At 41.3% G+C, this 15121-nt stretch overlaps 3 protein-coding genes and 1 non-coding gene across 4 annotated transcripts; 2 read left to right on the top strand and 2 right to left on the bottom strand.

Moving 5' to 3' along the window:
* The first annotated feature begins 268 nt into the window (after nucleotides 1-268).
* Nucleotides 269-1359, top strand: LOC103989745 (uncharacterized). The gene has a single exon (XM_009408694.3). It carries the CDS (start codon nucleotides 403-405, stop codon nucleotides 1357-1359), a length of 957 nt encoding a protein of 318 aa, XP_009406969.3. The 5' UTR covers nucleotides 269-402.
* Nucleotides 1360-1487: 128 nt separating this feature from the next.
* On the bottom strand, nucleotides 1488-4247 carry LOC103988927 (large ribosomal subunit protein uL14). The gene is made up of 4 exons (XM_009407620.3): nucleotides 4170-4247; nucleotides 3478-3762; nucleotides 1871-1912; nucleotides 1488-1708 (listed from the first exon to the last, which is right to left on the bottom strand). The coding sequence occupies exons 1-4, from the start codon at nucleotides 4180-4182 to the stop codon at nucleotides 1626-1628; spliced, it is 423 nt and encodes a 140-aa protein (XP_009405895.1). The 5' UTR covers nucleotides 4183-4247; the 3' UTR covers nucleotides 1488-1625.
* Nucleotides 2205-2335, bottom strand: LOC135599609 (small nucleolar RNA snoR137). The gene has a single exon (XR_010481957.1). It is a non-coding gene; the product is annotated as a small nucleolar RNA snoR137 (small nucleolar RNA).
* Nucleotides 4248-12441: 8194 nt separating the features above from the next.
* Nucleotides 12442-13790, top strand: LOC103988937 (acid phosphatase 1). Its single transcript, XM_009407630.3, has 3 exons — nucleotides 12442-12873; nucleotides 12955-13164; nucleotides 13470-13790. The coding sequence occupies exons 1-3, from the start codon at nucleotides 12482-12484 to the stop codon at nucleotides 13645-13647; spliced, it is 780 nt and encodes a 259-aa protein (XP_009405905.2). The 5' UTR covers nucleotides 12442-12481; the 3' UTR covers nucleotides 13648-13790.
* Nucleotides 13791-15121: the final 1331 nt, after the last annotated feature.

Raw genomic sequence — 15121 nt, 5'->3', positions numbered from 1 at the left:
ATTCTCACGTGAATTCACCCTAATTAGATTTATTTTTTAATTATCTAAAATAAAAATAATTGATTCATTATTTATAACATAATTATCTAAAAAATAAAGATGAGTCACACATTTATTAACACAATGCCACGGAACTGATTCATTGTAGGAGAACAGGGTTCGGGTCTGGTTCAGCCACAATGCCAATTATGTGTTGGCTATTTCCGATTGACCGGCTCGTGATAAGCGCGCGTCACGACACACCAATCGCAAGACCCGCGACCCTTTACGTGTACGCCATCAAACACCCACTTTCTCTTTACTTTAGTAGGACATGTCAGATAAAGCCAATCACAATCGTGCAGGTGAGCCGGGTGCAAATGTGGGGCAGTAAACGTGTTGCACGAGCCAAGTTTTGACCCCATGCCAACTTTAGCTCTGGCTATTCTCGGCCTCCCCAGGGCGCGTCTTCCTCCCGTCTCCTGGTACATAAGCAAGTATCGCTTCACCTTGGAGGAAAGCCCCGACATGAAGCCGGTGGATGGTGGCTCCTTCGGTCGCCATCACCACCACCATTCGACCACCATCGGCTCCCCCGTAGCAATGCATTTCCACCTCCTCGAGATCACCATCATCTCCGGCCAGGGGCTCTTCCCCGCTTCCCGGTCCTTGCAGGCCTACGCGTCCGCATGGGTCGACCCAAAGCACAAGCTCTACACCCGGGTGGACCGCGCCGGCATCACCGACCCAACCTGGAACGACAAGTTCGTCTTCCGCGTCGACGACGCATTCCTCCGCTCCGAGACCTCGGCCGTCAACGTGCACCTCCACGCCGCCCGCGGCCGCCTCAGCCCCCTCCGCGACCACCTCCTCGGCACCGTCCGCGTCGTCCTCAGCGCCCTCCGCCTAGCCCCCGGCGCCAGCCGCTGCGTGGCCCTCCAGGTGCGCCGCCCCTCCACGCTCTGCCCCCACGGCATCCTCAACCTCGGCGTCGCCCTCCACGACTCCGACAAGATCATGCCGCTGTCCTTCGACCTCCAGTCCCTGGCGGCCTTCGCCTACAAAGACCTCATCGGTGCGAAACAGGAGAAGTACAACAGCGACACGTCGCCGCCGGCCGACTGCGGCGAACCGCAGCTGGAGAGGACCGGATCAGCGGAGACGGAAAGAGACGCAGAGGAGCGGGAGAGGGAGGAATTGGAGACCAAACTGGAGACGTGGAAAGCTGAGATGACGCCGGAACATGAGACGGAAGACCAATCAAGCAGCGTAGTCGGGAGAAAGAAGGGAAGGCGACGCAGTTGGAGGCTTTCTTGTTTCTCATGCAGTGGGAAAGCGCATGAAGAGAAGGCCCACGAGGCTATTATTCAATATAGTTAGACAAGCAGTTATTAGGTAAATGTAAGAGCATTACGCATGCTCATGTTTATGAGAATAGCACCAAAGCTATTCCTACTAAAAAAGTTCCATTAGAAGCATAGTATCGACCAGCGATTTCGAATGAATACTGATACAAAGAGAAAACCGAAGATATAATTATTATTGGTTTAATTATGAAACAAGCGAAGATATAATTATTATTGTCCTAGATTTATCAAGATGAAACAAAACTCCAAATTTACGCAAGCCTTGCAAAAAGCACATCATTAAACGATGGCATTAGCAGCACTGGCAATTCTAGGCCACAGATCAGCACATTCCTTGCCGATGGGTCCTGTAATAGCAGATCCTGAGAAAAAACATGGAATAATAAGTCAATAAATTTGAAGAACACGAGCCAAGAAGCCAAAAAGGAAAACATAACAGTTAATAAATGTCCAGATAAAAAGACAATTTAAACAGAGGAATATTGACTGCCACAGCCCAAATAACGAGTTCAAAGAAAAAATACCTTTCATTTCCCCCTTTGGATTCACAATAACGCCAGCATTATCTACACAAAATATATATATAATTTTAGAAAAATAGAAGCTTTCATGCAATTCTGGAATGAATTATTCACAGAAATTAAATGCTAACAAAATTAAAAAGTAGGGGACAAGATATCAAGAGACTAGCAACAAATCTAGCTGTACAACATTTGGGTCTGATAACAATAACATGAACAAGCAGAAGCTCTCAAAAGGAAACTCTATTGAAATCTCTTTTTTTTCCAAAGAAATGTATGATTACGAACCCACTTCTCTGCTTCATTTTTTATGAAAATATTTTCAACTTTACATATAAAGTTTACCAGAAGACAGGTAACATGATGCTATTACTGAACAACATGCTGTTTAACACTGGCCATATCACATATATATGCTTCCTCTACAGAATGACCTAAAGGAGGCCACTCTTCCAGATCGGAAGCAACTTCAAAGGACCATGGGTGCATAGAGAAAATTTACACTTCAAAATAATAAATACATTAAAATGCCTCTATTATAACTCTAGAAAATCTTACTAAAGAAGAGTTAAATCATGATAAACCTACTCTGTCAAAATGAACAAAGTTTCACAAACAATAAATCTATAGACCAAAACAAAGATTTAAGCAACAGCTGTGGTTTGGTTTTTAATCAAATATTTGAATGTATGTCTCATGGCCAGTCCCAAGAGGTAATGGCAGCAACGCTGCTACTCTAGGCGATGGAATATGAGACCGCCTCAGGATGGAGAAACCCCTGCAAGGATTTACCGTACAGGGAGAGCCATCAACATCAAAAAGCTTTTTATGTGACGTTTACTTTAGAATATACAAACATAATTGGTTTGCTCCAACAAGTAAAGGAGATTTTCACCCTGAAAAGTCTCCTCCGTCAACAGATTGAAGCAAATTAAAAACTAAATGGATGAATACAATTTTTTATCTCTAATAAAAAATCAGATGCATGTGCAGTGGAGTATAAGACAAGACCCAGATAGAGGTAATCTTTGCAAAGGTATAGGCTATTCAGGAATTAAAAAAAAACATCTGAAACACTATATGATATGCAAAATAGACTTAGTTTTGAATGAAGTGAGATGTATGTCCCATGGCCAGTCCCGAGAGGTAATGGCAGCAATGCTACTACTCCAGGCGATGGAATATGGGACCGCCTTCAGATGGAGAAACTTCCCGATAAAGATTAAACTTTTCCGGGAAGAACCATCAACATCCGAAGACTTGATATGCGACGTTTACTTTTGGAATATACAAACACAATTGGTTTGCTCCGAGAAGTAGAGGAGATTTTTACCCAAAAATCACCTCCGTCACAACAAGTAAAATTCATCATTTGCCAATAATGCGAAAAATTAAGCCTTTTATGCAGACTTCTACGAATAACATAAAGAGGAAAGAGGAAAAGAACCAAAATTCTACAAACAACAAAGAAATTTACGTACAAAAGACAGAATATGAAGCAGCGAGTCCTGTAACAAGCTAATACAAACTATCGAAGGCAAGAAACACGCAAATGAACAATTAAGAATAACCAAAACATATAGTATAAAGTAAGCAGACGAAAACGATACCCTCAAAGTACATATAGACGCCATCCTTTCTGCGCCAAGGTTTCCGCTGCCTCACAATGACGGCAGGCATGACCTTCTTCCTGAGATCTGGCTTGCCCTTCTTGACAGTTGCCATTACCATATCCCCAACGCAAGCAGATGGGAGACGGTTCAGCCGGCCCTTGATCCCCTTCACGGATATAATGTAGAGGTTCTTCGCGCCAGTGTTGTCGGCACAATTGACAGTGGCAGCCACCGGTAGACCCAGCGACATGCGGAACTTATTTCCAGCGGATCCTCCTCGTCCTATGCGTCACAATAGCCAAACACATCAAAAATAACGAAATATACAACTAAAAAGTCTTATCTTTCCTATGAATTGGGTAATCATTATCACATTTGCTAAGGATTAAACTTCAACAATGGGTTCCCTTTCCATGGAAAAATGAAAACTTTTCATAGAGCATAATAAAAACATAAGGAATCTCATAGAAAATTTGTTAACAACAAGTAAAAACCATGTTCATTTCAAGAAATCCTAGATACATAGTCCTACTTCAAAAGGGCAACAGGAAACGGAGAAGGTAGCAATGCATTGAGTGATAGGACAACAAAGAGATTAATCTGATACTAGATCAAAAGAATGAAACACTAGAACAAAAACAACCATGAAAAGGAAATCAGCAAGAGATGAAGAGGAAGACGCTCCTCACCTCGCTTCGACATCTTAAAAAGATAGGGAGCGAGCGGCGACGCCGACGGGGTTTACCGAGCGGGGTCCGATTATTTATAGAGCGGTTGTTAGGGTTTCTAAGGTGTCGGTTGTGAAATTACTATAATAGCCTTCGACCGGGAACTGGTTCTCGTCCGTCTACTGCGCACCCATGACATCAACGGCTCTGATGAACCCATGTAATTGACGGTTCATGATTCATTGATGTTTTTTGCGAATCTTGGAGAAGCTTCGTCTTCCATTTTTCGGTTTCATTTTGATTTTGACTAATCAAATTACGATCTTCAATTTTTTTTCTTGAATTTTTTCTACTTTTAGTGTGCCTTTTTGATCTCGATTCTATCAGGCAAATCATGTCAAGTTCTCGTTGTAGGTCTGTGATCTCTTCATTTTGAACTTTATCTTCCAAAGATCTGAAGGTTTGATTGCGTTGATGGTGACAGCCTTTGATGATATCTCATCTTCTCAACCCCTTTTCTTCACTATCGGTTTGCACGAATTCAATTTATTTACTTCTCGTTTTTGTCATCATTTCATATGGCATTATAATGCTATGTAAGATTCATGATAAGTTTGATGATCAATGATCAATCATCAATGATCAATGATCAATGATCAATGATATTGATGCGTTATTTGAATCTCAAAATGCTTTTGGACAAGGATTTGAAATGACACGACACGATAATTGGGAATTTACATTTGTTTTCCATGACAAGATGATCAATTTTGGGTAGGTTTCATTTCATATGCAAAGATGAATCGGATTGATTTATATACGTGTGATGGTGTAGGCTCGTGCACTCGTATGATATGATTAGGGTAGGTTTCATTTCTTTTTTTTTTCTTTTTTGAACATATAGTTGATTTTATTTTATAAGTGTTTTGCAAGCTTCACTATATATATTTTTATTGTATAAATTTTTTCTTTAGAATAGCTAATCTTTTACTGGTCATAATTATATATATTATTAAGTCAAATCTTAATTATCTGATATAAAAATTAATTCTGATCTAATTGATCCTTTTATTAAGCTCATATCTCAGTTAGAACTTCTCAAATAATCGTTCGAATTCTACAAAATTATAATAAGAATTGTCAGATAGATCTCTAATGTGAAAGAGTGTCATTATATACTTGTAAAGTCCCTTTTTACGGTGGGTGTTTCATGCCATTACCTCTTAATGTTATGTTATTCATATAAACATAGGGTGTCGATATAAGACGTAACTACTTATAAACTATAAAATGTAATTACATAGTGCATTTGAGAGAGTAAACTTGATGGCTATTTTCCTCAACTGCTCAGAGATTTCCTCATGTAGTTAAGAAAATCTTATCTGCTATTATGCCCTCACAAGATTGAGCTTCTATCAAGGATGTCGATCTTGGACTAATGCAATTAAAATAGTTTACGGGCGAGAAGCTTTGTGAGTGAGTCTGCTAGTTGATCAGACATATGCACATGAGAAACACATAGTTGATGTTTGACAACTTGATCTCGCCCGAAGTAGAAGTTGATGGCAATGTGTTTTATGCGGGAGTGGAACACCGGATTAGCACATAAGTAGGTAACTCCAACATTATCATAATATAATATAGGAGTAATGGTAGAGTTAATGTTGAGTTCCTTGAGCAGATTTGTGATCCAATTGAGTTCAATAGCAGCAATGACGATGACACATTATTCAGTTTCAGTTGTAGACTGTGCGACTATCTTTTATTTTTTAAAACTCCAACATATTAGAGTAGCTCTAAGGAAAATAATATATCATGATGTGGATATTCTATCATCAAAGTCCCCTACCCAATCAGTATCAGCAAAGGCATGGAGATTGAGTGGAGCATTGTTACGAAGAAAAAAACCATGATTGAGAGTCCCTTTAAGATATCATATAATTCGTTTGACCATAGACCAATATATAATAAATGGTCGATGCATAAATTATGATAATTTAGTGACTACAAACGAAATGTTTGGACGGGTGAGAGCTAAGTATTGTAAGGAGTCAATGACTTGTCAGAATTAAGTAGAATCCGTAGAAGGGCTTCCATCACATAACTTGAGTGATTCACTAGTAAAGAGGGGAGTTGTAACTGCTTTTATATCCTGTATATTTGTTTTGGATAATAGATTTTGAATATACTTTCTTTGCGATAGAAAGAGACATGAAGATATAAATATTGCTTCCACTCCCAGAAAGTAACTTAAGTTTCCTAGATCTTTTAGGGAGAATCGATTGGCCAATTGCTTTAGGAAAGCTTGAGTCTCTAAGGGGTCATTGCTCATGACAATAATATCATTTACATACATCAAAAGATATATTGTGCATTCATTTTATTGTCGAATGAATAACGATGTATCAGACTTAGAATTGATGAAGCCAATTGAGGTTAGAAATGAGCCAAGTTCAGTATACCAAGTTCGTGGAGCTTAATGAAGTCCATAAATAGCTTTTTATAGTTTATAAACATGTCTCGGATACTGAGGGTGGATGAAGCCAAGACGTTGCTGCATGAAGAGATTGTCAGTTAGAGTCCCATGTAAAAAAATAGTGTGAACATCGAGTTATCATAAATGCCAGCCTTTTGAGGTGGCCAAATTCAAAATAAGTCGGATTATTGTAGGTTTAACAACGGGATTAAATATCTTTGTGAAGTCAACACCAGGATGTCGATGAAATCCTTTGGCCACTAGACGCATTTTATATCTGTCAACGAATCCATTTGGGTTCTGTTTAATTCGAAAGACCCACTTAAACCCGATGATATTTTGTGTGGGATGAGAGGGTACAAGAGTCTATGTAGAATTATGAATAAGGGCATCATATTCATCACACATAGTTTTACGCTAGCGTAGAGATTTTTGGGCTTGAGTAATTGTGGTAAGTTCATTGGTCTCTGACGAGGATTTTGTGATATCATGTAGGTTAAGGATTTATCATGGTTTAAAGATATCACTTTTGGAGCGTGTTGCCATTAGATATCCAGGGGCTATAAGTTATGTTGTAGGTATGGGCAGTGGAGATGTACTAACATGGGATGGAGGTACTTCAGTGTGACTGGTACCAAAAGAGGATAAAGGTAGTGGTTGTGTTACCGTGGGCAATGCTTCAGTAGTAGGGGAACATTATGAAGGAGAGAGAGGAGCAATGGAGGGAGTGAGGAGCTGTTGAACCGAGAGAAGAAGAGAGTGTAGATCTTGAAGAGAATGGCCGGGTGGTGTTGTAGGAGACTTATTTGACGAGACTGGCGGTGTACTCCAGTGATGTATAGTTGTTGGAGTAGGGCTCACAATAGGAGACTTAGGGTTTTGAAACGGAAAGGTAGATCCACAAAAATAACATGATGTGATATAAAGACTTTTTTAAGTTTAAGGTTCGTAGCATCGAAAAGCATTATGTTCAAGAGAATACCCAATAAAAATACAAGGTTTAGATCTTAATATTAGCTTATGTGAGGCATATGGACGTAGCCATAGATAACATAAACAGCCAAATACTTTGAGTTTGTTAAGGTTTGGAGATTTGTTAAATAATTTTTCAAATGGTGACCGGTGATAAGGTATATTTCGAGCCCAGGCCACGTCACAATCGATGCCGCACCACGCCATAGCCAAATCAGCAAGAGAAGCACCCCCACGCGCTGAGCCAGCAACCGTATCAAGATGCCACTTGATATGTCCCATCCCAGTAAGCCCGGGATGGCTCCGCATGGCGTCGTTCCACATGTCCTGGGATGACGGCCACACAAATGTACCATCTCATCCCTTGAGGATCGGTCGCTATGCCAAACCCGCATATGACCGACTTTCGTATAGTAGTATAAAAGCCCATAGTCGGCATCCAACTAGAGGGAGGGAAAAAGGAGGCAGAAAGTATAACGCCACACTGACTTAATTGTCGAGGGGTCACAGTCGGTAATGACCCGGCGAGGCCTTCCGTGCAGGAAAACAGCAATGTTCGAGGCGAGGTCATCCTGATCGACAGAGGCGTCCTTCCTCACGACGCGTCAATCAGCATCCCGATGAAAAAATGTCAATATTGCGACGCCAACACATCGACCGAGGGGCTCGACTGACTCCGGCATCCAACTCAAACGACCGAAGACTCTCGACATCACCCATGGACCAGGCCGTGCTGACTCTTCAGCCACGGTGCATTAGTTCATCAACAACTGGTACTAAAGAACTGGAGTGAGCATATGATTGATGAGGTGGACGACAGTTTGAAAAGTCGCAGCCCAAAAGATGGTTTGCATGGAGGCTTGATGGAGGAGTGTGAGATCAGTTTCAACTATATGTCGATGTTTGTGTTCAGCATAACCAACTAGTTGAAGAGTATGCGGGGGTGACTTAAGGTATTGTATACCACAAGCTAAGAGATAGGATGTTTGGGCTTGATATTCACCGCCTCCGTCAGAGTAAACTGTTTTGATTGTAGACTATAGGAAATTCTCAACCAAACGTCTAAAGTTAAAATAAAAAAAAAACTATTGAAACTTCATATTTATGATGAGAGGGTAGAACCATATATATTTAGTAAAGTAATCTATGAAAATAACATAAAATCTAAATTTGTCAAAAGAAATGATTGGGGCAAGACCCCAAACATCAGTATAAATAATTTTAAAATATTTAGAGTAGAGGAGATTCCAAAAGAAAGTCTATGACTTTTATTGCTTAAACAAGTATCACAATGAGATATAATGCTATTGCTTTTAAGAGTAGGAAGAGAAAATCGTGAAAGTAATTTTTGTTGGATAAAGGATGAGGGATGACCAAGACACGATGCCACACATCACTTGGAGCTGGACGGAAGAGTAGGCAATAGGCCTGGTGATTTGTGTAACTGACGACCACTCATAATGCAAGAGAGAGTTCTGCAGTAATACAGGAGAGATTTCTATAGCGATGCAGGAGAGATTTCTACAGCGATGGTGGAGAAATATGTAGCGATACTAGAGAGAGTTGCAGCAATTTCTGCAATAATGCAGGAGAGATTTCTGCGATGCTGGAGAAATCTACAGCGATGCTGCAGAAATCTGCAGTGTTGGAGATAGTTGCAGTAATGCTTGTGGCAGTTGACGGCAAGGCAGCAACGGTGGCTGTGATTGGTGCAGATCACAGCTTGCAGCCGAGTTTGGTGGCCGAAAGGGCAGTAGAGTTTTTAATAGAAGACTTTGGTTGGTAAGGGAGCAGTAATCAGCGGTAGAAACATAGGCCGCGATAGTGCTTCCTTTGAGAGCATTGCCCACGGAGAAGAGAAGCTCATAACCACTGCAGTTCTGTGAGACGTTGCGGCTTGCGGTTTGTGAGTGGCTGCGGCTTCAAATGCCACAGTGTACGTCGGGTCGGATGCAACTCGACCAGGCGGAGAAAGAGTTCAGGGGAAGGAGTCACCGAGGCGATACTCTGGGAACCCGTGGCTTATGTTTGTGTTCAGCATAACCAACTAGTTGAAGAGTATGCGGGAGTGACTTAAGGTGTTATATACCACAAGTTAAGAGACAAGATGTGAGGGCTTGATATTCACCGCCTTCGTTAGAGTAAACTATTTTGATTATAGACAGAAAGAAATTCTCAACCAAACATCTAAAGTTAAAAAAAACTATTGAAACTTTAGATTTACGATGGAGAGAGTATAATCATGTATACTTGATAAAATAATCTATAAAAATAATATAAAATTTAAATTTATCAAAAGAAGTGATTGGAGCACGACCCCAAACATTAATATAAATAATTTCAAAAGGTTTAAAGCATAATATGGAAGAGATTCCAAAATATAGTACTTTTATTGCTTAAATATGTATCACAATGAGATATAATGCTACTGTTTAAGGATGACTAAGACACGATGTCACACATCACTTGGAGCTGCGACAGAAAAGTAGGCAGTGGGCTTGGTGATTTGTGTAACTGATGGTCACTCATAATGTAGGAGAGATTTTTGCAACAATGCAGGAGAGATTTCTGCAGCGAGATTTTTAAGACGATGCTGGAGAAATATGCAGCGATACTAGAGAGAGTTGCAGTGATTTCTGCAGTAATGCAGGAAAGATTTCTGCAGTTATGCTGGAGAAATCTGTAGTGTTGGAGATAGTTGCAGTAATGCTTGTGGCAGTTGACGGCAAGGCAGCGACGACGGCTGTGATCGGTGCAGATCACAGCTTCCAGCCGAGTTTGGTGGCCGGAAGGGCGGCAGAGTTTTTAGCGAAAGACTTCAGTTGGTAAGGGAGCAGCAGTCGGCGGTAGAAACTGAGGCTTCGACTGTGCACCTTTGGGAGCATTGCCCACGGAGAAGAGAAGCTCATAACCGCAACAGTTCTGTGAGAGGTTGCGGCTTGCAGTTCTGTGAGTGGCTGCGGCTTCAAATGCCACAGTGCACGTCGGGTCGGATGCAACTCGACGAGGCGGAGAAAGAGTTCAGGGTAAGGAGTCGCCGAGGCGATACTCTGGGAACCCGTGGCAGTTGACGGCGTGGCCGGCGCTCTTGTCGGTGACGCCGAAGGGTAGACCGCCGGTCTTTAAGGAGCGGTGAAGCTGCTCATCGGGAGGATGAGGGTAGAGACTGTTGCGGCAGCAGGGGAAGACAGCTACCGTTCGCCAGGGAAGTGCTACAGGGAAAACGACCACCGCTGAAAAAGTAACGGTGGGAATCGCCTCCTGTGATCCTGCGGTGATAAAGATCGACCGAAATCGGAGGAGGAGAAGAGGGGGAGGAAGCTGTGGTTGTTGCCGATCGAGATGGGAAAGGGAAGAATCGACCACAGGAGCAGGTTATCGAAGCAAGCAGTCGCAAGACAGCCACCGACTCATACAGGAGAAGAGATCGTCGCGGTGGCACTCATCCGGACTCTCGACAGGGAGTGCAATGCTGGTCGTTGGAGCAGCAGAGGAGGCCGGTTAGAAGCCTACGGAGCTCCGACCGGAGTGGTGGCGCCGCTGCTTGAGGGCTGTACAAGTGTAGTGGGAGCGACGATACCATTGCACCACGCTGAGTTCAGGACTAAGTAACTTCCATACCTACGGCATGAATCAGATGGGGGTGATCAGTGGTGTTAATATACCTGTCACATGGAGGTTATACATTGTTTGATTTGCTACCTCTTACGAGGCTCGAGATTTAGCTACGTGGCATCGAGGTGGTGCTAGGAGATTGTCCACGTGGATCCATAGGTTCCAACAATTGAGTTTACGTGTCGGTCACATGGATCTAACATGCCAACGATAGAAGTTAGCGTGTGGGCCATGTGAGACCGATGCATACGGGGACGTCAACGTGTCATAAAATTGGCCAATTGGATCCATTTGAATCCAATGTATTCATACTTTTAGAGTCAATTATTGAACCAAACCGGTCGCGATACTTTTGGCCGGGTCGGCTGACATGATCTAATTTTATACTCAAGATAATAACAACGTATCGCATCAAATTGGATTTGCCGATTCCTTTCACGCACACAAAGCCAACCAATTGGGTCCACTTCAATCCATTCTATTTATAATTTTGATTCAATCATCGAATCAAACCGGTCAAAATTGTTTTGGCCGGATCCGCTGGTTTGATGTAATTTCCATTGTCGACACAATAAGAATGTATCACATGCTTCAGTCCTATCAATTCTTATCACTTCGCATACATCAGCTTTTTATTTTCTTAAAGAAGTAAAAATAAAATTTACATGAATTCTATTAATAATGAACTGATAAATCTACTGTATCAATACTCAAAAGAGACGGCGACCAATTTGCTATGCCCCCATTTTTTACCTCAATTATTGTCATGTCAACTTCCTGCACCGTTCCGAGTAATAAAGCTGCCCCACCCGTGACCCAACAGTAGGTGTGCAGTAATGGATCGGGACCCACCTACGACTGGAGCTGGTCTTTTTTTTTAGTCGGGACCCACCTCATGAGTCGAATAAGTCATCTTAGATCGCTGGATCCAGCTCAGGTCCAAATTGATATCTCATGTCAAGAAAAAAATAATAATAGTAATAATAATAATAATAATTGAGTAGGAAAATCCTTTGGATTAACAACTTCAATCACTATATTACCTTATTATTATTATTATTTTTGTTAAATGACTTCAGGTCATTGTGAACATATGACGTGTGTTTGACCAGAAGATCCAATGTTCCCTTTGGTCAATAAAAATATATAAATTTATAATAATAATAATAGTAGGGATGCCGACATCGACTGACTGTAGTCCACATTATATAGGCTGCTCAGTTCACCACCTCCGGCGTGTCCTCGGCGGAAGACGCGTGCAGCAGAAGGGATGATGAGAACTCAAGTGGTTTTCCTGTTCCTTGGATTCTACATCGGCCTGGTGGCCGGTGACTGGAACATCCTGGGCTTCATGGGCAGCAAGCGGGAGGAGGACACGGCGGTGGCCGCCGGCCGGAAGAACTACTGCGAGAGCTGGCGGATGAACGTGGAGCTGAACAACATCCGTGGCTTCGAGGTGGTGCCCGACGAGTGCGTCGACTACGTCGGCAGGTACGTGACCTCGACGCAGTACGAGGTCGACGTGCAGCTCGCCGCCGAGGAGGTCATCCTCTTCCTCGCCCACACCTTTCAGCTTGGCGGCGACGGCAAGGACGCGTGGGTCTTCGACGTCAACGACGTGCTCCTCTCCACCGTCCCCTACTACCAGCAGCGCCAGTTCGGGTATGCTCGCCTGCTTCTTGTTCTTCCTCGCCAGTAAAGAACTCACACTTGTGGAAGAGCCAACATGCTTTTGGGGTGCAGAGGCATGAAGAGAAACGCAAGTGCCTTCGAGGCATGGGTGAAGGAGGCGGACGCCCCAGCCGTGGCTCACATGGTGCACCTGTTCCACCATATCAGGACTCAAGGATTGAAGGTCTTCATCCTCTCCTCCAGAGCGGACTACCTCAGAGAAGCCACCGTCGACAACCTCATCAATGTTGGCTACCATGGCTGGACCGAGCTAATCTTAAGGTATGTGTACAGTAGTTGTCTCGTCGGCATCTCCTTTTCTGACATGCTTTGCAATCTCATATATCGGTCACGAGCCCATTTTGTACAACAGTAATCCGATTCCCTTCACGAAGAACATAAGAAACATATAATTCGATAATTTCTTAGAAAATGCATAATAATTAAGAATGCTCCTTGGAGAAGTACCCTTTCCATGCAATAAAATATGGTTCTTGGGTTTCCTATATGAGTTGTTAGACTATGTTTTTGTTACTAAGGTATTGTCATCTTAAGCTAATGGCATTGCTGCAACATATGACCCTCAGGTCCCCGGAGGACAACTATAGTAGTGCAGAAACATACAAGGCAGCAGAAAGGGAGAAGTTGGTGCACGAAGGTTACCGCTTGTGGGGGATTGTGGGGAGCCAATGGAGCAGCCTCGGTGGATACACCACAGCAAGGAGGATATTTAAGCTCCCAAACCCGCTCTACTATGAATACTGATGTCTTCAGTCACTTCTTCCAGCAATAAATGAGCCATCCTTATCCTTCATCCTCAAAGAAAGAAAGGATGCCTTGTAGTTCTATGATGAACATCGAAGCCTCTTTTAAGCCTTCTAAGTCTTGATGCATGAGCCATTGGTTAATCTCTCATGAGCAAATTAATGTGTGGAGTTTATAAGAATAATTATGTCATTCTTTTACATGATATAATTCATATTGAGAGTCATATCTCAATCATAAACTATCATCTTTTCTCGAGTACCATGCTTCATTTTCTATTAAACACAAAGATATGATTTTTCCTATGAGGTGTCACTCCCTCAATCAGTGTTAAAATTCATCCGAAGTTATCAATCTCACTACTATTATTATAATTAATATATTTTTATTACTATGAAAGATATCTATATTCTTCTGTAACCATACATTATAAAAGATATATCATATAATAACAATATGGTAAACCTATTCATTTACTTAAACACAAACCCCAAGTCTTTCTTTCTACTATTTTCACTCAAACACTGGACTTATTGTATTTGGAGGCAATGAAAATTTTTAATTGACTTAAGCATCAAAGAATAATTATAAAAGAATTCTTTATTATCTTTTTTATAGTTACAAAAAAAAAACTCTCGCTCAAAATAAAGATGATTCATATAGAATAACTCCGATAAACTAAAGAATATGAATCCGATCGACTTGCTTCAAACTAACACATATGAACAATTCATATCTAACGATCAAGAGAGACCCATTTATCATATACTATTATATTTTTATTCGATATTATTGATGCAACTATTTACTATTTCTTGATCTAATAATATTAGAGGCCATCTCAGCTAAAATACCTTTAAAGTTTATTCACAAAACCTTGAAATAAGCATTAAACTTTGTTTATTACTTACCTACATTAAAAATGTGCTAATCTCTTGGATTAGGTTTGTCCTAACTCAAATTTTCGTCTTTTGTGTAGCCTGAATTGCTATTATGGCCCATACAAAAGAAAACTTAGTTGTCTCGTTCTTATGTGCCATAGTTATTATTGTAATTATGTCTTGTTCTTAATTGTTTTTGGCCCATTACATGGAAGCTTTTTTCTACTTTGTCTCGAGTGAGAGGAAATAAGTTCGATGAACCAAACGTGCATCATAATCTATACAAAAATATCCATCACAAATTAGTGAAACCTTATATTATTAGACATCAATTGTTTCCTACCTTACTGAATGATTGACATTCATATCTATTTGAGGTTAGAAGCACCCAATTAATGTTATAGATAGTGCATAGTGTTGCCCAACACCTTTAAGATAAATGCTTTTTGGTGGGTCATTATATTATTTTTTTTTGGAAGATAATTAAGATGATTCCAATAATATATAAAATCCTTTGGAGTGAAGGACCACATAAAGAATAGGGTAGGTGGAAAATACCAAAAGAAATCTCCAAATCAAAATTTGTGAAGAGA

This window comes from Musa acuminata, chromosome BXJ2-1, assembly GCF_036884655.1.
Source record: "Musa acuminata AAA Group cultivar baxijiao chromosome BXJ2-1, Cavendish_Baxijiao_AAA, whole genome shotgun sequence".
Classification (NCBI taxonomy): Eukaryota; Viridiplantae; Streptophyta; class Magnoliopsida; order Zingiberales; family Musaceae; genus Musa; species Musa acuminata.
The sequence above is the reverse complement of the archived record's forward strand: the minus strand, read 5'-3'. Positions and strand labels throughout refer to the sequence as shown.